The sequence below is a fragment of the Dermochelys coriacea genome, chromosome 2, assembly GCF_009764565.3.
Source record: "Dermochelys coriacea isolate rDerCor1 chromosome 2, rDerCor1.pri.v4, whole genome shotgun sequence".
Lineage (NCBI taxonomy): Eukaryota > Metazoa > Chordata > Testudines > Dermochelyidae > Dermochelys > Dermochelys coriacea.
Genome location: NC_050069.1, coordinates 189,980,849 through 190,003,315, shown reverse-complemented (window position 1 = coordinate 190,003,315; position 22,467 = coordinate 189,980,849). Strand labels below are relative to the sequence as shown.

At 37.7% G+C, this 22,467-nt stretch overlaps 1 protein-coding gene across 3 annotated transcripts in view; it reads right to left on the bottom strand.

Annotated features, from left to right (window-relative positions):
* The window catches only part of LARS2 (leucyl-tRNA synthetase 2, mitochondrial), a 114,417-nt gene that overhangs the window by 57,187 nt on the left and 34,763 nt on the right, over positions 1 to 22,467 (bottom strand). For all 3 annotated transcript variants that reach the window (XM_038392130.2, XM_038392131.2, XM_043508881.1), the window contains exons 6-8: positions 13,216 to 13,305; positions 10,197 to 10,340; positions 229 to 336 (exon numbers count right to left, since the gene is read on the bottom strand). In XM_038392130.2, the coding sequence (XP_038248058.1) occupies positions 229 to 336; positions 10,197 to 10,340; positions 13,216 to 13,305 (342 nt within the window). The remainder of the gene's footprint in view (positions 1 to 228; positions 337 to 10,196; positions 10,341 to 13,215; positions 13,306 to 22,467) is intronic.

Below are 22,467 nucleotides of genomic sequence, written 5' to 3'. Positions count from 1 at the left end.
TCTGCAGGAAATCTTCCATGAACTTTGAATGTTATAGTGCAGTAAGAATAAAAATAATGCGAAGTGTTACATGTAATAAACACATCTATATAAAAACACACATAAACAATATGTAATAGTATCCTTAACTTTCAAAAGTCTTCTAGATATTAAGAGAAATCCCATTATGCATTTTAGTCATTTTGCATAATCCACACAAAGAAAGGGATGGTCAAATTTCTGACTCACCTTTAACATGAAGTCAAGATAACATCCAACACAATCACCTATCCAGTTTGCTTGCATTTCCTTTATACCATACCATTCAGGGAGATCAGACAAGGAATCAAGCATGGCCTGGCACAATATAAACGAGGTGTTAAGAACTATAGCATATACTAAAACACATACATTAACACTTTCAAATTTAGGTCTATAAAGGGGCACAGCAGTAGAGCTGCACGAGTAAAAACATGAACAAGGTGTTCTTGCACTATAGCTCCCCGCAATTTCATATCTTTCAAGAACTAGTGGAACATGGCAAAGGCCATAAATGTGGTGAATCCAATTGTTTGAGACATAGCTTCCTTATGGGCACAGTCTTAAACAGCGAACACAGAAAGACTAGGAAGAAAAAGTAAACAAGGAACGATACCACTTTAAAGCTGTGTTAATTGTAGTCCTGATCCTGAAAACATGCATGTGATTGGTCCTGTTGAGCACAACAGGACTGTTCATATGCATATGTGTTTGCAGGACTGAATGCTATATTTGGACTAGTTCTCTAGCCAATAGCCTAGAAATTGTTTACAGATAGGTCACATTTATTTATCCTAAATTTTTCAAACTCAACTAGTTGTCATACTATAACAATGAGGCTGATGCTGTCCATCATTTTTACATACCTTATGAGATTTTTATAATTTTATTTATATTTTACCTAGAACAACAGGCCCAATTCTGAATGGGATGGACCTCTGGTTGCTATTGCAATACAAATAATATTAATTGACAATAATGGTGTATATTAAATGTAAAATGTTATGTTAATACAATATTACAGATAAGATTCTACCCACATAACAAAGAAGAAATTCACAGCGATGGTTCCCACATTATCCATTATTTTCTTCCCATCCATAATGTAGCAGTTTGCATTTTTCCCATCCATAATCTAGCAGTTTGCATTAATGTAACTTGTATGCAGTTTGTGTACATTTATATAGACAGTTATAGACATATTGCTTTCTTAGTGTGTGCGCTCAGGCACACAAACGGCATGGCAGCATTATGATTGCTGTTGGAAGCATTGTGTTAAATCTGCTCATTTTGTCTACAGAATTTGCAAAGGTTTTTTTAATTAAAGAAACACAAAGAATTTAAACAAAGAATTTGAGGGGTGGGTATAATGGAAACCCCATCTCAATCTATACTTCATAAGATTTGACATTTTTGCTAAGAGTATTCCAGCACTGTCCAAATCTTTTACCTTGGCAGAAATACAGCTGGAGGCATGAGTCAGACAGAAAGATAGTTGATACAACATTCAGTAGTTAATTTCTAAGTAGAGGAAGTCAATATGCTGTATCACTCGTCCTTAAATTGCACAGCTCCAACATGAAACATGAAAGCCTTTTATTATTTTGTTAATTTACAATTACCAGGGAACATGGATCATTCATACTATATGTCACTAATTAGGCTCCACTTCATAGAATATAATTACTGAACACACAATTTGCTCTTTTCAATTACTATATTTTAATTATACTAAAAATGTCAACAATTATATACTTAAAACATGCTACAAATGCTAATTGCTGGCTACTGATGTTTTTACTATGATTCACTCTATGATTCACAATATAATACATTTTCATCATCCACACTCCATAGCTAAATACTGTTTTGGATTATTATTCCTTATTAGATTAACCTTCTTTTACATCCTCAACTAACCACTTCCTTTTCTGCTGATTTATAGCTATAAAAATGCCAAGCTGCTGCTGCTGCTTTTAAAGAAAATTATGTAATAACGTAAGTGAAATATAAACCAACAATTCCTTTTACTGTCCATGTACTGTTCTAAATGTTCACGTTAAGACTATTTACCATGCTTAGTGTCCTGTTCCAAAGAATATTGGGCTCTATCTACAGTGAATACTGAGTGCTTACATATAACCCAATGCAAGGAATGCAGAATACAAACCAATGAGTGGATAATTTCTTTTAAAATAATTATATATAAATACATTTTAAGAGTGTGCAAGTAGGTCAATAGACACAGGACTGGCTAGACAGATACTGTTCTCTTCAAAATCCACTGCATGACTATTAGGATTTTCTTTATAATTTGAACGTTGCCCCTAACTCATGTCCATTCCACACACACACAAACAGTCAACTTGTGTGTGGTAGTGCTTTTAACTTGAGTTGGCTGGCCCATCAGAAAATATAAACTACAGATCAGGTTAGCACAATTCCTCAAATGATAATCACTTTGTGTAGCTAATCCAATCACTCTGTGCAGCCCGAGTGTTATTTTGCAGTGTGGATGGCCTTTGTGGGTACATCCACAATCCAATAAAAGACCCATGGCATGAACACAGCTGACTTGGGCTTGCAGAACTCATGCTGCAGGCTATACAACTGCAGTGTAGAGGTTTCAGGCTGAAGCCTGGGCTCTGAGACCCTCCTCTCTCACAGGGTCTTAGAGTCTGGGATTCAGCCCAAGCCCGAACATCTACACTGCAATTTTATAGCCCTGCAGCCTGAGGCCTGCGAGCCCAAGTCATCTAACCTAGCTCTGAGACTCAATGCTGTGGGGTTTTTATTGCAGCATAAACATACTCTGTGGTATGTCTACACTGCAACGTAAGCTCCAGGTTAGTGGGACTTGAGTCCCCAGACCCTGGGTTTGAGATCCCTGTGCTTGAGCATCTACACTGATTGCCAACGAAAGGTTAAGAGTTTTTTAACCCAAGCCCATACCTGGGGCTCCAATTTTCGCACTGCAGTACACAGACCTGAGTCCAAGCTACTGTATCCCAGACATCCCAATGTCCTCCTGAAACGTGGCTGCTTTAGCCCCTTGTTCATGGTGCAGTGAGGGAAAATTTTACTGTTCACACCACATGTTACAGGAAATTTGGACAGCCCGCCAACACAATCTGATGAGTTGTCATTTTGGTCTGTGTACTCCCAGCTACTGGAGCCATCAATATGGAGGTATCGCTATTTCAGAAACTTCTCTTGCTCGGGCTTTTGCTCCTGTTTCAGGATGTGGGCAGTGCTTCCAAGTGATGCTGCTGGTCAGTTTCGCAGCATTTTCTGACCCACCAAAGGCACTTGACAGAACTAATGATGCAGCAGCAGCAGGAAAAGGAGGAGGAGGGGGACGACGACAGACATGGTAGACTTGAAGTGGGTGATGCTGCTCATGACACTCAGTATAGCCACTGATGCCCCCCCGATATAGCACACTACACTGCAAAGCATTAGGGCTCAAACCCTGGGTCCCACATTGACTTGGGCTTGGACCCTCCACTCTTGCAGAGTCCTAGGACCCTGAGTCTAAGCCAGAGTCTGAGATATTTGTGTGTAGACGAAAGGGGGGTTAGAGCTTGAGCATAAGTCTGAGCTCTGGCTTGCACTGCAGTGGAGACATACCCTCTCACTCAATCTAGACTAACTTGCATGTAAATAACTAGAGTTAACTCTGCAGTGAATACATAGCCTTATACACTCTGTAAGCACAGAAAATTCTTCACGTAAGTGTGTGCCTGCACGGTGCTCTGCACCACTGAAAATCAAGGCACTTATTTGGGTGCCTGAAATATGTATTTCGGAGTTGAACTTCAGGTACCCAAGTTTGAAAATTCTGGTCCCTCACTTTGTTTTCAAACAGGGAAGATACAATTTAGAACCATAGAGAAAATATAAATAAATGTGGCCAAAAGCTAGTTCTGTAATTAGATTAGACACCAAAAACAGCTGGGAAAATAAAGGCATCCACTGGCAGAGCAAAGTCTGAAACAAAGAACTGAATAAAATCAAATGCGATAAAGTGACAAAGAGAATGGACGCAAGGAGAAAGGTTAAGTGACCTAAGACAAATAAGGGTGTAACAAAAGTTTAAACTGTACTCTGGCAATACACACACTAACAAAATGAACAAAGAAATACAAATCAGGAGTCAGGGTATGTCTACACTAGAAACATTGCTGTTGCGCTGTTGAATAGACATTTATTACAACAGAAGGGGTTCTTCCATCGTTATAGTAAATCCACCTCTCCAAGAGGCAGTAACTAGGTTGACGGAAGAATTCTTCCATTGTCTAGCAATGTCTACACAGGGGCTTAGGTCAGCTTAATTATGTCATATCAGGTGTGAAATTTTTCACAGCCCTGAGCAATGTAGATAAATTGACCTAACTTTGTAATATAGACCAGCCCGTACATAAGTAAGGTACCAAAGAGAACTGGAAAGATTAAAGAATGATCATGTTCATAACCAAGAAAAGGACAATGATAGAAACAAACCTACATCTGCTGGGGGAGGAAAAGGAAATAGTAAAGAATATCAGTACCAGATCAGAAAAAGTGACTGAGATATGAGAGCATCTTCCAGGGGTGGACATGATCTGAATATTTTTGAGGGAAGTGGTTAGAAAGGTAGGGAAATGATTTGGCAGACGTTTTAAAAATCTTTCTCAGAAATACTTGTGATTTGTAAATAAGCTAATTTAACACATATATAAGAAAGCTAAGAGAGATCAAATAAACTACACACTTGAATCTCTAACCAGCCACAGAGATAATCCTGGAAACGCTAGTCAGAGACAGAATGCGGAAACACTTAAAATGCTATCAATTTATTAACATGTTTCATACATTTGTAATCTCCCATCCTCCCCGCCACAACACACACACATACACACACACAAAATCACAAATATGTATATATTACATATATTTGTGTGTTTTAAATATATATTTAAAGCTATACAATTTCATTTAAAGAGACAATTGTCTAACTTGTTTAGACCTGAAACTTTCCTAATAATATGGTTGATATAATCCAGTGTGGAATTTCCTGTAGATTGTAAAATATCTTTTTAAACTTTAAATATCATTAACTCTGTTATTTTTACTGTTGATACTTAAAAAAAATCACTGCCCATTTTGTTGGGATTCCTTAAATAACATGGAGCCATTTTCTGCCCTCAGAAAAAAGTGTACAGCTCCCACTGAAGCCAACAGCTTTGTAGAATTTGTTAACTAGCTAACACTAGAGAAACAACCAACAGTAGTAGGTCCAGCACACAGAGAAATAAACATAACAGCTATCATACTGACTTCTGCAACAAATGAAAAACAGAAAATACTATTTGCCAAATGGAGAAGGATAAAACTGTCAGGAAAATAAACTCCATCTTCACATTTAAGAAGAAGCTTTTAAAAGAGAAACTTGAAGAAAATAAGTAGCAGATTCTCTTTCTAGATGCAACTTTCCTCCCTTTGGTTGGCCTACAAGGAAGGAAATTTACAATACAGATACAGCACCACAAGAAAAATAACTCTCTAACACCAGGAAGGAGGAGTACAGTAAATGAGGTGTGAGTAAAACAGAAGGTAAATGAGATCAAAAAGTTAGAATAGTGCAAGTCCAAGGAAGATTATGGAAATCAGAAGGGCAGATTTAAAGATCAGTGAGAATATCATCCTTTGAGATGGCCCCACTTTCAAGTAAGAGAGTAGCACCATTTTGTGACTTTCTGAAGGTTAAAGGTACCAATTTTAAGCAGATCTAAAAGAAAGAATTATAATAATTGACATGGGAAATGCAAGGCATGAATAACAATCTTCAATAGAAACAAAGTCAAAGTAAAGCCAGGTCAAATTTTCTAGTCTAGCCAAGAATTATACGGTAACAGAGCCTATACATAGCGATCTATTCAAATAAATTCAGGGTACAGAGACTTAAAACAAATGTTTTCCTAATAGTTTCTGAACAAAGAAGAGATCCCTCCTCTGCTGCACTAAAAGGGATGGGCTGGAGTGGGGTGACAGATTTTAAAATAAAGAAAACTGAATCTCTATCTGACTTTAGGGAAATATGAATTTTATGACAGATGGATGCCTGATATCATATCCTTACTGATACAAAGAGTTTCAATACTTCAATGACAGTAAATGAAGTAAACAGACACTTCCTACCCTATGAGGAAATCAAAACTTAACATGCAAGATGTAAAACCAAAATTTTTTATTCTACTTACAGCTGACACTTAAGAAATTGGATGATTGAACTGCTCCACAAATATAAGAGGATAACACAAAGAAGTGGGCAAATTATTTTACTTCGAAAGTATTCAATTTATTAATACACAAAAATGTCTTAACACTTAAACACAAAATAGTGGGGAAAAGTGCTGGGTTTGAAATCAGATTAGTAGGTAGCCATGGGTATATTCAAGATCTGTTAAATTTAAGCTGACAAAATTTAAGTTCTTACCTATATTTTACCCATACTCCCAATACAGTAACTGAATATAATTCAAGTATTATGGTGCTACAGAAAGTCATTTGCTATAATTTAACACACAACAATATGGTGGCAAATAAAGATAACATTACATATATTTCATCTATTTATTAATACTCTACTGAAGTATTTCCAACTCATGTCTTTTTTTCTTTTTCTTACCGAACTGGATTTTTAATTATATTTCCCAATCTCTTATTATTTTATTCCTCAACCTTCAATTGCTTCTTTCTACACTACTATAAGTCACACTTAAATCTTATTTCCCAAGTGTGAAGTATCCTGAAAAAATATATATACACAAGGAGAAATAACATTGGTACTGTACCTGCTTCAAACTCTCACTGGCAAGGGCCTCAATTCTCAGCAGTTTTTGCCTTTTTCTATATTCTGTAACTGGTTGTCAATAAACACTGCTGCCTGACCAGATATAACCGAGATAAATAACTGAGTTATAAAAGACAAGATAATTAAGTTCCTAAAATATTCAGCTCTCTCTCTCTTTATGTCACTGAAGAGAATTTTTTCCCATATTCTTCAGTCACAAATGTACCACTTGGAGAAAACTGGAAAAAACAGTCATATTCATTCTACAAATCCGACTTCAAGCACTGAAATAGATTAGTTGTTTCTATTTAAAAAAATTAACCCTGAAAGTCCATTGCTTTAGTTACTATTGTATAGTAGGAATTTAGATCTATAGTATTGTAGCATTTAATGCTATACTTTATTTATATTAAGTCTGAAAGAACAGCCTGGCCTGGATGCCTACAAGTCATTCCTGTGTTGCTATGTGGGGGACATGGGTTCACTCCTTGCATTAACAAATGCCAAGAGAGCTGTGGAGACAGTGCTCTAGGCCCCGTAAGGGAGATGGTGCTTTACATGACTCAAGAGTAAGGGCTCCAAAGAGATTTGTATCAGCCCCATTCAGCCAGAGGGATGGTAAATCTAAGACAGAACCTTAAGTACGGGAAGCAGAAAATTCCAGAGTCTGAAAAATTAAAGATTAAAAGGCAACTAATTCTCCTCACGACTGAGCCTTTATCTTACATTATGCACTTTAGCTGAGATACTGTCAAGATCCCTTCTCCACTAAAAGGCAGTCTTTGGTTTTATTTTATTGTGGAGTAAGGAGGCAGCCATTCTGTACAGTACCACAGAAATAAAACAAGAAAAATATTCAAGAAACATGAAATCAGGACACAAGACTAGTTATATACTGCAATACTTTTCTATGGCATAACAAACCATTAATACAAGTTAATTAGAATTTGCTTTTAATCTGAGCATTCTCTCCTTGTAAGAATTTTGTGTTAATTATTAATCCCACCTGTGCTCATCACACACAAATTTCACTTTTTTCAGCATGAAATGCTGTTCTAAATACTGGCAGATAAAATCATACAGTAGGAAATAAGCATTAATTTTTTAAAAAAAATCTGTGATATTTTTCAAGATTTCCTTTGTCCTTGATATTAACAGCACAATCAAAGGTTTTCCATGGAGCACAGAATTCTAATTCTAAAGGCAAATCAATATGAGATTTAACAACACTGAAATATTTCCTTCTGTTGCCTCACTCAAATTAGACAGTTCCTCAGTTGTCTTTTTCTTCATATCTGATATTTAATTTATGCACTTTAACAAACCATATGCATCCATGAATACATTCACAGTGACACAAACTTAGCTCTCTACCTCAAAAAGAGGCAAATGGAGGGACAGCAGTGGAACTCCCATGATTCCACAGTATGTGGATGTTGGTAGGGCTGAATGCTTAACCACTGGCCAGAAGGTACAAACTCCTGTGTGCTGGAATCCTTCTTTGAGGGGTTTCCCTACACAATGCTGAGAAAGGGACTGTTAGGTATAAGGGCAAGCCAAGGGAAAAGCTGAAACTGAGCTGTAGGTCCCTTCACTGACCATTTCTCCATCCATGGGTTGGGTAGGAAGCTATGCCTAAAACTTCATAATGTACTATCCAGCTACTCAACCTATATACTACAGGAAGGATGTGCCTCTAAATATCTGTTTAAAAAACATGCACTCAGAGAGATCAATTCTCAGAGTTAGCTATAAACTAACTGTGGCAGGATTTTGTGGTTCCTGCCAATTTCCACACTTTTAAAATAAATATAAATATATTACCCTAGAGTCGGACAAAAAACAGGGATATGAATTCATGAAAAAAAAATTAATTTTGAAGTTGTTTCTGTTTTGCAACATTTGAAATGTATCTATTTTCTGCTCTTTGGTGATGAGTTTTTAAAACCAAATATCAAAATGTTATTGAAATTTTCATAGCACTCCTTCAGGAGAGGGCAGGACTAACAAAGGCCAACCTTACATATCATGATTTGAAGACTTAGCTGACTGTGCATAAAAAATAACTATACCATTTTACAGTTGTAGACAGAAATAACTAACAGATAGCTTTTTCAATGAATCTGCATACAGTCCTAGCTGAGTAACCATAGTAACTAAATATTTCAGTGTAAGATTCTAAAATGCACAGATAACAGTTTGAATAATAATGCCATCCGTTAAGCCCATTATACTTTTACCAAAGAAATTTGTCAAAACAAAAAAGCTAATTAAAATTTACTTTTTTTAAAAAAAGAATCTATAAAAGTTACTTGACAGTATCTAAAGTTTACTGATAGTTTTGAAAAATGAGACAACATGGGCACGATTACTTAAAATAATACCGGCATAGTCAACAAATAAGGGTTCCTGCTACAAATTTAAAGCATTGTCACTCTTTCTACCCTTGAAAATGTGTCATCATTGGTGAAGTGCCATATGACCAAACAGCATTTTTGTTCAATGTTTGTTTTCTTTATTTTAAGAAATGAATGAATATAGGTGCAGTAACAATAACCAATTCTAAAAACAAACCAAAAAAATCTCTCCTGACATACTGGAAGCCTAAAGAACGTTATGTGCATAAACAAGGTACACTTGATTAATTCAACAGCCAAGGTGACTGCATAACACATCATTGACCCTTTGTGCATGATTGCTATGTGGTGGGTTACTTGAGCACATACTTGGAGGTTAAGCAAAAGTAGTAGCCAGCAGAAAAAAGGGAGAAACATAGTAACACAGAGAAAGCAAGTGTATACAAAAGAGGAGTGTAGATAAACAGAAAGATGATTTACCTATAGTATGTGCCTTGATTGTTTATATTAAATGGGTAATGATCAAACATTTTGTAGAAGCTTCAAGGAGGAAAAAGAATTTAAAAAATATAATTAATGATTATTCAGTCCCTGTTGTTAGCTGAAGATTCACATGACAAGAGAAGAGACTCTGACAGGGTTACTCAATTCAAATATATTTTAAAACACTGATCCTTACCTATAAGAAGCACGTATGAAAGGCAAACCTAATCTTCCCGATTGGCCATATATGAGAAAAAAATAAAAACTGGATATAAACAAATAATACCTAATGGTGAAAACAAACCATTCCCATTTTTGATTTTTCCACTGCTGAATCCTAAACCAGTTATTTAGATCTCTTACTTTAGAGGCGGAGGAGAAAGGCAAATAGGAATAATAATGTCTGCACGCATGCATGAATGCATAATACATTATCCTGCTAGCTTGATGAAGACCTGAAGAAAGATTTTATGGGATGATATCCAAAAACCTCATACTCACACCTTTGCATAAACTGTAGTTTTGATAAACCACTGTCTGAGGTACTTCTGTTCCACTTTTGCTCCTGAACGCCACGAACAGCCATTTTCATCCACCTGTTCATTTGCTAGAACAGTCTGATCCACTGGGTCCCAATTAACCATGGCCTAAAAACGTTTCAGGAACAAAGTACTAGTTTTAGTATATGTGTCACAAAAAGTGGATCTAACTTCTCAGATATTGACAGTACCCAGTACAAAGATAGTTTCCAAGGCTCCCATGATCTCTGCATAAAAATGTCCATTAGAGTCATCTCCATGAATTGAGACTCAACTGAGGATCTGTTGGACACTGTGCTCTTCAGAAGTCAAAGGCCAACAATGAAGCCTGCTACCTTTCTACAGAGTTAAGACACGTATAATTGGATTGATTGTACTAACGGGGGTATACTGACCCAAGGGTATTTGTTATCTTCAATAATGAAGTTAAAACGCTACTGAACATCATTCTCTTTGACTTTACAGAGCAAGAATATAGTCTGAAATTAAATAGGCTGGTACTGATCCAAAATCTCTGGGGGTAAGTATGAGAAAAATTTATAGCTAAGGAGCTCTAACCTGAGAGGATGAAGAATCACATATAAAAATATTCAATAAATAATACTGGTCAGCTGTAAATATAAGTAAGTTAAACAGAGTTAACATTTCCTGCACTGAATTTGACTACTCAATGTAGGTTATTTTAGATATCCCGCTCTCCTATTTATATCAATCCAAGTAAACTAGAAAATACAAAATGGTACAGTGGAGAAAATATCTGTGTTCAAGTCAAGCCCTAATCACATGTATGCAATTTGTGTTTTGGCCTAAATCACAAATACTGCATGTTACACATAGCAGAAAAAGACATGCATAATTTTGAAAGATTGGAACCTCTACTGTTTATAATAAGAGATTGAAGGAATCTCATGCCATGGTAAATGAAAGAGATATGCTAACAGGCATTTATTTAAAAAAAACATGAATGGAAATTTAAACAAGAAAAGAATAGCAGCAACTGTGAAAATCAATCCATCATATAAAGCATCATTTAGTAACTTCAGCTGAGCTATTCAAAGTGACTTACAGTTAAACTGAAAAATAGCTCTGCTCCACAACGTTTTATACATTAACACATTATTTGAAATAAATTAAATAAACCTATTATGTAGGGGGAAGACTCAAAATCTCAGAATTTAAATAAATAAGGGTTTTCTCTCTCATGTTACTACATTTTGAATATTTATCATCATTCTCCTTTCAAAATATCCCGATTTCAAAACTTTTTTTTCTTCTTAAACGCAATGCCTGTGCTTGGGAAACAGCAAAAACCACTTCACAAATTGTGTAAAGGGAAATACTGTAGCATGCAGCTGCTTGATTCCCTTCCCCTTAGGAATACTATTGTTATTAACAGTGACTTTTTATGCATCATCTGATTGCCTGCATTGATTTATACAATATAAATGAATGACAGAATGAATTAAATATAGATATTTTTGATGAAAAATTTAAATTCCTATCTTCAAATCACGCTCACATGAATACAAGTATTTCATGGGAATTCATGATTAATGTGATTCAGCTACCTTTTATCTTTACCCTACTAATAAAGTCAAACTTTTTTTAAATTAAGAAGATACTTAATATCAGACCATGCGAGATTAATTTATTACAATCCATTTTCAAAGCCAATCAAAATACATATCTTCAATAATGGTATATCACATTGTAAAAGTGGCTCTAAAAATAGTGACCATTTTATTTATAAAGAACTCCCTAACAAGATGATTAGACCACTGCAAAGTTAAAATAAAACATTGATGAACATAAAACAGACAATATTAAAAAAATAATAAATGCTAAAAAGCCAAAATGAAGCAGTATCATTATGAACTAGTTTTCTTTTGTTAAATAACTATGACCCAAAGTTGGGAAGAAATGGGATGATTTTGGTTTGCTGATATTGAGGAGAAACATACATGTAGAAATCTGGGATTATGATTAAACTAGCCATGAGCCAGAGGTGTTAATTAGCACTACTACACAATCAAGAACTTTTCAAATAGGAAACTCCATCACAATCAATGAAGAAAAAGATAGAGCAACAACACATGTAAGTCAATAGTTGAAAGTCATAATCAGGGATTTAAAGCTGTGTTTTGTCCCTTCTGTCTCACTACTGCATCCTCTCCACTCGTGTTCAGAACTCATGCAGTCTCTCACTTTAGAGAAGAGACAGGATTCTGTTGTGATGAATATAAACTGGGTTCTTTACTGAGGCTGAAAGACAGAGACAGACTCTGTTAATTTTCACTGACTCCAGCTCCCAGACTAATTAAATCATGTGTAAACTGGTAATTACTAGCCTGGCATTCACAATAATGGAATGGAGCTCTACATCCATCTTCGCTCAAGGCTACCCTTATAGCCTTAGCAAAGCCACAGTTGGTCCTCTAGTACTCCATTTATAACTGCAATAAATGATACTTCAGACTGTTTAAGGCATATGTCAAGTGTGCTGGAGGCAAAGCTGAAGATGTGCATTAACTGGTGTCAGCACAGATTGAAGTGTCTTATTGCTGATGAGGTCAATCCTGATCCCATTTAAGTCAATGGTAAATCTTCCAGTACCTTTGCTAGGAGGAGGATAGCACCCTAAGGAAGCAGGAGTTGTTCTATGACATTAGGAGCCATGAAATAAACAAATCCAATCTACATTCATTTGGCATACCAATATTGCACATAGGGCCACTGTATACCACTTTGATAATAAAGATCATTGATTTACCTTGCCATTATACCTAGCAGTGGAAGATAGTTACCCATTAACATTTTGTTATCTTTTACAGTGATATACAAAGCACAAACACAGTAATGCAGATATCTGCCCCTTAATGAATGTGAACTGAAGAGCCTGAAAGATGTTATTTATAGTATGAGTGACTTAGGACATTAAGTTTAAGGTATATGCATAATTTTATAGGTCAATGTTTGCACTTACCTCTTTTTGATAGACTAATCCAGCTTCAAATAAGTTAATAAAGAGGTATTGTGTCCATTTATAGTACTCTGGCAAACAAGTGGTTATTTCCTGTAAAGAGAAGGGAAAAAACATTCTATTATCTTCCTGCTACATCATAACTCAAGTGATTTACTTAATAGACCATATGAATAATTGCAACCTGTAGGGAAAATACGTACTGTATTCAATTAATTTAGAAAATGTGCACTATAACACATAAGTGTATATATGCATATGCAGAGAAATCATGGTTTGTGGGAAAATGTCCTTCAATGCCCCCAAACCACAGCCAACCCAGGAAGCCGCAACACAGTTTATACAATGCTGCTATTCCAGCCCATGGGGTGGGATGGCAGGGAGTTCATGGTGGATCTGGTTGATTTTTCTTGAGGAAGTTGGCAGCAAGAGGGGGTAAACCAGTTTCTCAAAGACAAAGGACAAGCTGATACCTCTAGCCAGGCGTCATCAACGTGTATTAGCAATCACCCATCAAGTGGCCATTCTTTGGCAACAAAGTGGGGCAGGAACAGATCAATCTGCATTTTAGCAAACAATAACATGGAACCTCTTTCACCATGAGACTCCATATCTCCATCCTCACAGCAGGAAGGAAATTTATCTACGGGTAACCCTCAGGAAAATGCATTTCAAAGGGTGACTGGACTATAAAAGTGAGGAGCAAAACCACCCCAGGTTATCTCTCTATCTTTCTCTTAAGATGACACAGGAACCAGCCCACTGACTTTGGGGGAGTTCCTGTTCTGAGAATTTGGTCAGCAATGGTGCTGGGAACCTGTGGTAGGGATTTTACCTTGAACCAAGTCTAGTTTAAGTTTTAGCTACTATAAAATGTTTTATATTTATTTCTCTTATAACCATTTCTGTCTTTAATACATTATACTCATAGATTCATAGATATTAAGGTCAGAAGGGACCATTATGATTATCTAGTCCGACCTCCTGCACAATGCAGGCCACAGAATCTCACCCACCCACTCCTACAATAAACCTTTCACCTATGCGTGAGCTACTGAAGTCCTCAAATCATGGTTTAAAGACTTCAAGGTGAAGAGAATCCTCCAGCAAGTGACCCGTGCCCCATGCTACAGAGGAAGGAGAAAACCCTCCAGGACCTCTTCCAATCTGCCCTGGAGGAAAATTCCTTCCTGACCCCAAATGTGGCAATCACCTGAGCGTATGGGCAAGATTCACCAGCCATATACCCAGGAAAGAATGCTCTGTAGTAACTCAGATCCCAACCCATCTAACATCCCATCACAGGTCATTGGGCCTATTTACCATGAATAGTTAAAGATCAATTAATTGCCAAAATCATGTTATCCCATCATACCATCTCCTCCATAAACTTATTGAGTTTAATCTTGAAGCCAGATAGGTCTTTGGCCCCCAATGCTTCCCTTGGAAGGATATTCCAGAACTTCACTCCTCTGATGGTTAGGAACCTTCGTCTAATTTCAAGTCTAAACTTCCCGATGGCCAGTTTATATCCATTTGTTCTTGTGTCCACATTGGTACTGAGGAATTAAATAATTCCTCTCCCTCTCCGGTATTTATCCCTCTGATATATTTATAGAGAACAATCATATCTCCCCTCAACCTTTTTTTGGTTAGGCTAAATGAGCCAAGCTCCTTGAGTCTCCTTTCATAAGACAGGTTTTCCATTCTTCGGATCATCCTAGTAGCCGTTCTCTGTACCTGCTCCAGTTTGAATTCGTCCCTTTTAAACATGGGAGACAAGAACTGCACACAGTATTCCAGATGAGGTCTCACCAGTGCCTTTTATAACAGTACTGAACACCTCCTTATCTCTACTGAAAATACCTCGCCTGATGCATCCCAAGTCCGCATTAGCTTTTTTCACGGCCATATCACATTAGCGGCTCATAGTCATCCTCTGGTCAACCAATACTACAAGGTCCTTCTCCTCCTCCGTTACTTTTAATTGATGCGTCCCCAGCTTATAACTAACATTCTTGTTATTAATCCTAAATGCATGACCTTACACTTCTCACTATTAAATTTCATCCTATTACTATTACTCCAGTTTACAAGGTCATCCAGATCCTTCTGTATGATATCCTGGTTCTTCTCCAAATTGGCAATACCTCCCAGCTTTGTATCATCCGCAGACTTTATTAGCACACTCCCACTTTTTGTGCTGAGGTCAGTAATAAAAAGATTAAATAAGATTGGTCCCAAAACCGATCCCTGAGGAACTCCACTGGTAACCTCCTTCCAGTCTGACAGTTCACCTTTCAGTATGACCCTCTGTAGTCTCCCTTTTAACCAATTTCTTATCTACTTTTCAAATTTCATATTGATCCCCATCTTTTCCAATTTAACTAATAATTCCCCATGTGGCACCGTATCAAACACCTTACTGAAATTTAGGTAAATTAGATCTACTGCATTTCCTTTGTCTAAAAAATCTGTTACTTTCTCAAAGAAGGAGATCAGGTTGGTTTGGCACGATCTACCTTTTGTAAAACCATGTTGTATTTTGTCCCATTTACCATTGACCTCAATGTCCTTAACTATTTTCTCCTTCAAAATTTTTTTCCAAGACCTTGCACACTACAGATGTCAAACTAACAGGCCTGTAGTTACCTGTAGTCACTTTTTCCCCCCTTTCTTAAAAAATAGGAACTACGTTAGCAATTCTCCAGTCATACGGTACAACCCCCGAGTTTACAGATTCATTAAAAATTCTTGCTAATGGTCTTGCAATTTCATGTGCCAATTCCTTTAATATTCTTGGATGAAGATTATCTGGGCCCCCCGATTTAGTCCCATTAAGCTGTTCGAGTTTCACTTCTTCTACCTCGGATATGGTAATATCTACCTCCATATCCTCATTCCCATTTGTCATGCTACCATTATCCCTAAGATCCTCATTAGCCTCATTAAAGACTGAGGCAAAGTATTTGTTTAGATAATGGGCCACGCCTAGATTATTCTTAACCACCACTCCATCTTCAGTGTTTAGCGGTCCCACTTCTTCTTTCTTTGTTTTCTTCTTATTTATATGGCTATGAAACCTTTTACTATTGGTTTTAATTCCCTTTGCAAGGTCCAACTCTACTTGACTTTTAGCCTCTCTCACTTTATCCCTACATGTTCTGACCTCAATAAGGTAGCTTTCCTTGCTGATCCCTCCCATCTTCCACTCCCTGTATGCTTTCTGCTCTTTCTTAATCACTTCTCTGAGATGCTTTCTCATCCAGCTTGGTCTACAACTCCTGCCTATGAATTTTTTCCCCTTTCTTGGGATGCAGGCTTCCGATAGCTTCTGCAGCTTTGACTTGAAGTAATCTCAGGCCTCCTCTGCCTTTAGATCCATAAGTTCTTCAGTCCAATCCACTTCCCTAACTAATTTCCTTAATTTTTGAAAGTCACTCCTTTTGAAATAAAAAACCCTAGTTGCAGATTTATTTTTGTTAATCCTTCCGTTCAGTTTGAACTGAATTAGCTCATGATCACTTGAACCAACGTTGTCCCCTACATCCATTTCTTCTATGAGGTCCTCACTACTCACCAAAACCAAATCTAAAATGGCATCCCCTCTAGTCAGTTCAGCAACTGAAGGAATCCATCAGCTATCGCATCTAGGAAAATCTGAGCCCTATTATTATTACTAGCACTTGTCCTCCACTCTATATCTGGGAAGTTAAAGTCTCCCATGATCACGCAGTTTCCATTTGTATTTACTTCATTAAAAATATTAAAGAGGGCTCTATCCAGATCCAAATTAGATCCCAGAGGTCTACAGCACACCCCAAGTACTATCACAGGAGAGGCTCTAGTAGTTTTCTTCCCAAATGTGATTTTTGCCCAGACAGACTCTGTCTTATCCATTCCATCGCTTCTTATTTCTTTACATTCTACCTCATCATTGATATACAATGCTACTCCACCACCTTTACCTTTATTTCTGTTTTTCCTAAACAGCACATACCCTTCAATAAATGTAGTCCAGTCATGACTACTATTCCACCACAGTTTCTGTTATCCCTATAATATCTGGTTTCACTTCCTGCACCAGGAGCTCTAGTTCCTCCATTTTGTTATCTAGGCTCCTCGCATTGGTATACAAACATCTTAATTGTTGCTGTTTGGCCTCGCTCACATTCTTTACCCCATTAGGCACGGACATTCTACAGCAAGTATGACCTATTAGACTGGTATCCACATTGCCCTTCCTCCTTATGTCCATTCTCCTACACATGGCTGTATCCTTTCTTACTTTGTTTTCTTCCCTCCCTATGCTAAAATCCGGCGTGGAGATTACCTGGATATCTCCCAACCATCTCCCCCAAATTCCTAGTTTAAAGCTCTCTTAATCAGTTGTGCCAGCCTCCATCCCAGAAGTCTATTTCCTTCCCTACGCAGATGAATTCCATCCCGAGAGAACTGTCCTCTGTCCATGAATGCCTCCCAGTGGCCATACATCCCAAAGCCCTCCTTATAGCACCACTGCCTGAGCCATCTGTTGATAGTCAGAATCTTTTCACACCTTTGCTGCCCTTCTCTAGGAACAGGCGGAATCCCACCTGAAGATCACCTGAGCCTCGATTTCCTTAAGCGTCTTCCCCAGCCTGGGATAGTCTCCCTTGATACGTTCCAGCGAGACTCTACTGGTATCATTTGTTCCCACATGAAGGACATCAGTGAATTCTTTCCCGCTCCCTTTAGGATCCTTCTCAACCTCAAGTCCACATCCTGTATCTTAGCACCTGGAAGACAGCACACCCTTCTATTCTCTGGATCAGCTCTGGTTACAGGCCTGTCTATTCTTCTCAGTAAGGAGTCCCCGATCACATAGATCTGCCTTTTCCTGGTGACGGTGTGATTCTCCGGTCTATCTAGTGTTCCCTCTGGCTGCAAGTTCTTTCCATTCCTATTCTCCCTTGTAATCCTCCTCAACCTATCCTGTATCCTCCTGGGGCTCATATTTGGTGTAGTCTCCATTGACTCTTCCCCTTTTCCTATAGGACTAGCTGCTCTTCTCTTCTTCCTTGCCCTTCCACCTTCAGTGACCACCTGCTGAGCCCCTTCTTCATTTTCCAACTCTGCAAACCTGTTCTTGAGCTCTATTTCTCCTTCACTAGCCCGTCTTTTCCTCTGCCTCATTCTCTTAGTCACATGCTTCCACTGTCCATTTTCTTCACCCAGCAGTCTCCCCTCAGAATTCTTCAGTCCTGCTTCCATCTGCAAGTCTGAGCTTTTCCCTTCAGCTGCCTCATGTCTTTGCTCCATCATCCACTCGAACCCCCTTCTAAACTCAATCAGACTTTCCACCTGCATCCTAGGATCTTCTCTTCCATCAGCTCTATTAGACGGCACTTAAACTCTCAATTTATAGTTAAATAAACTTGTTTTATAAATCTAAACTAATACAGTGTTGTGGTTAAACTGAACTGTTTGGTAACTTCAGTTAGAGTAGCAAACTGTTGCATATTGACCCCTGACGGGGCAACGGACCTGTAATATTTGAACTGTCCAGGAGAGGGCTGGACAGTGCAGAATATTCATTTTGGGGGAAATTCAGGATGGGGAGAGTGTTGGGGTCACCCTGAAAGTATTAACCAAGCCAGAATGTGGCTTGTGTTTGCTAACATGCTGCTAGAGCCAGGACTGCAACTATACACAGACACTCAGGGGGTGACCTGCATGCTATTTGGCTGTTTGCGAGTAGCCCAAGTTGGGAGCTACAACAACAAAGCAATGTGAGACATCCAAGGTTGCATGGCAGGTGATGACAACCATTCATTGGTCTGGATTGTATCCTGGAAGGTGACAGGTGGACTTTACTTTGAAGAGAAGGGTAAAAGTTGAGGATAGAGGAGAAAGTGGACTGAAGGGAACCATGGAAGTGAGGGAAAGAGAAAAGAAAGGGGCTGAGAAGTTGTGCATGTTGACAAACTGGAAGAATATGGCGGAAAGGTGGTAAAAGGGGATGAGCATGCAACATTCGTTGAAGGAGATAGGATAGTTGCTGAGGAGATCTCATATTGAGAAATCCAAGAGAGAACAATGCTTTGTGAAGATAAGGTCAAATAAGCTGCCATTTTGGTTAGTGGGCAAAGTGATCTAAGATTGAAAGTTATAAAAGAAGTGACAGCAAGGAGAAGTTAGACTAAATCACAGAGCTGGGGGATTGTGAGGAAAGTGAGATCCAGGGCCACGTGTTATAAGAAGATAGAGGAGGGGCAGAAGTTAAGAGGAGAGCAGATGACAATATGGACAGCATTTTTTTTCACCTAAGACAATTTTCAGAAACTTTTTGCACTTCACTGAATAAAAACAGTCTACTTTTAAATAGTCACAGCTTTGCCTCATTCAGGATTAGTGCCTTTGAAACACTGGAAGAAATATGGTTTGGAATTAACAGAAATGTTAGGAAAAGCACACTGCACTTTTAATATATGTTATACAAACACATACCTTGAGATGTGTGCAACTCAGACCTCAATGTTTGTGCTATGAAGCAAGACTAATAGAGCTATAAATCATTCTCCTGATGGAATATGGTGTTGGAAAATAAAAGTTTAAAATGTAAACTTAAAAGTATTTATGCAACTCTTTAGTCAGTAGAACCAAACGCTTTATAATGTCCAATATTTTGTAAAACACTAGTTCTAAAAAAACTTCAAAGACAAAAAAATGTTTCAGAAACATGGACTAAAGGCCTAAATTGTTGTTGGAAAAAGATTAAAGTGGGCTGAAGGGCTATATTTTCTAAAGCTGTGCATGCAAATCCTAGTTTTCTGTGAAATAAATTATAGATGCAATGGATACAAGCACGTTTTCAATGGCATGGCCAGTTTTTCAAGTTTGGCCCAAAATGAAAATAGCAAAAGAACTCTGTCAAACTCTGTAACTATATACAAATGGCACCTTCTTGCACAACAGATCCATTGCCTGGGTGCTTTTAGATTCACGTGTGCTTGCTTAAGGGACACAAATAAATTTTTACTACTTTTCCTTCTGTTAGCCTTGCAAAAACAGCACAACAATGGAAGTGTGAGCTGGATTCTGTTCAGGCTCCCATAGTCACTAAGCCAAAAACCATATTTTTGATTTATCAGATTCCAAGGTTGGCAATTAGAAAAACACTAGAAACTTTTCACTTCTAAACTGAGCAATTGTGATCAAGAAACTCCTAAAAATGTCAACAAGCATGGACCACAATGCCTTTTTTCTCTGTGTTATAGTTGTTGCGGCATGACATTTGTAACATCACCTGACATTTAAAGGCCTTTGAAATACCTCTGCTTAATAATTTCATTTATTTTCTACAATTTTAACATTACAGTATTTACATGTAGCTATGAACAATACATTTTGTGCAAATATGTCTCAGCACCGAAAATAAGTCTTTGAAGACCAAAGAGAGACATTTAATGGTAAGTTTTCAGCAGTGTGTGAAGATTTAACACCACATTAATTCCATACTCTGTGCTAAAAATGGACCACTTGATGAAAAGCCTGACTTCTGTGTCTCAGACAATACAACCAGGATTTCAGACAACCTGGATTTCCAGGTTTATGGATCTTTGGTAGCAGACAGAATACCCCAGGTCGGGGTTCCAGGGGTGTGTCTGTGCGGATTTGTTCTTGTGCTTTTTCAGGGAGTTTCTTGAGCAAATACAAACTGGATACAATTAACTTAGGCTTGAATAGAGACTGGGAGTGGATGAGTCATTACATAAAGTAAAACTATTTCCCCATGTTATTTCTCCCCCCACCCCACCCCCACTGTTCCTCAGACGTTCTTGTTAACTGCTGGAAATTCCTCCTTCCCCCTCCTTCCTGCTGGTAATAGCTCATCTTAAGTGATCACTCTCCTTACAGTGTGTATGATAAAACCCATTGTTTCATGTTCTCTGTGTGTGTATATAAATCTCCCCACTGTATTTTCCACCGAATGCATCCGATGAAGTGAGCTGTAGCTCACGAAAGCTTATGCTCAAATAAATTTGTTAGTCTCTAAGGTGCCACAAGTACTCCTTTTCTTTTTTGCAAATATAGACTAACATGGCTGCTACTCTGAAATCAGACAATACAGTACACATTTGGTATTATTTGCATATTCAATTAATTTAGCCTGGTTCTCCACTCTGTGATGCCAGTTTTTATACTGGCAAAACTACATTGGCTTCACTGGAGCTATGTCCATGTAAATATCAGTGATGTAAGAGAGAGATCAGTCCCAATTGAACTTTTTTTTGTATATCAGGATAGGATAGTAGCCTCACATGCATAAACCAACTGAAAGAAGCTATCAGAAAAGGTCAAGATAAAAGTAATAAAATGGACAGAGGCTCATCTCTGATCCTGATGGGCAGGTTATCATTTGAAACTACAGGAGATGACATTCTCAACTTAAAATGGTATAGTTCGCATACTTAGAATTACACAATACAAACTCAACTGGTGCAAACAGAATCTCATTTGTTCTCTCTCCTGTAGGTGGTGACCTGGCTTGCCATTCATGAGGAGATGAAGGAGAATATATCACTGAAAATGATGTGCTCTCAAATCACCAAACAGCAAAGAGATCAGTCAAACCCATAATTTAACATTAAAACCATGAAGGGCTGAAGTTACATGTCACGAATAAAAAAGGTAGAGCAACAACATCATTACAAAGTCAATCATTAAGAGACTTTCTAAAAATGAACAAGGTTTGAGATCAGCAAGAATGTACGTCACTGCAGATGATGACAAGCCAGAACCATCCCCAAAAGACAATGTGAAAATATGATCCTTCTGCCTTTAGTTTAGCACATTAAGACTTATAAAGGAAAAAAAATTTCTCATATTTCCCAGTTATAAAACTCTACAATTATCTTTGGAAATATCCTTTTTTTAGCTTGTTAACATTTTTAATTAAAGACAAATGTGTATTAAAGGTTTTATCTGTGCTGCCTCAGATGATCCCAACACAGATTTGAAGGTCTTGACCTGTTCTGATACAAAAAGCCAGAAAAGCTTTCAAAAAATTAGTCTGCAAAACTACAAGATGGGATTCTTCCTGCAGTCTATCAAATTTAGCTCCATTGCTTGTGAGCACAGACCTCCAGTATATAGTACATACACACAATCACCTGTTTGGCAGTGGGGTAGGGCAAAAAAAATTCCATAACACAAAGCAGTTCAGGTGAATGTGTTTTGACCTATTAGAAGTCTAGCATTTTTGATTCTGAG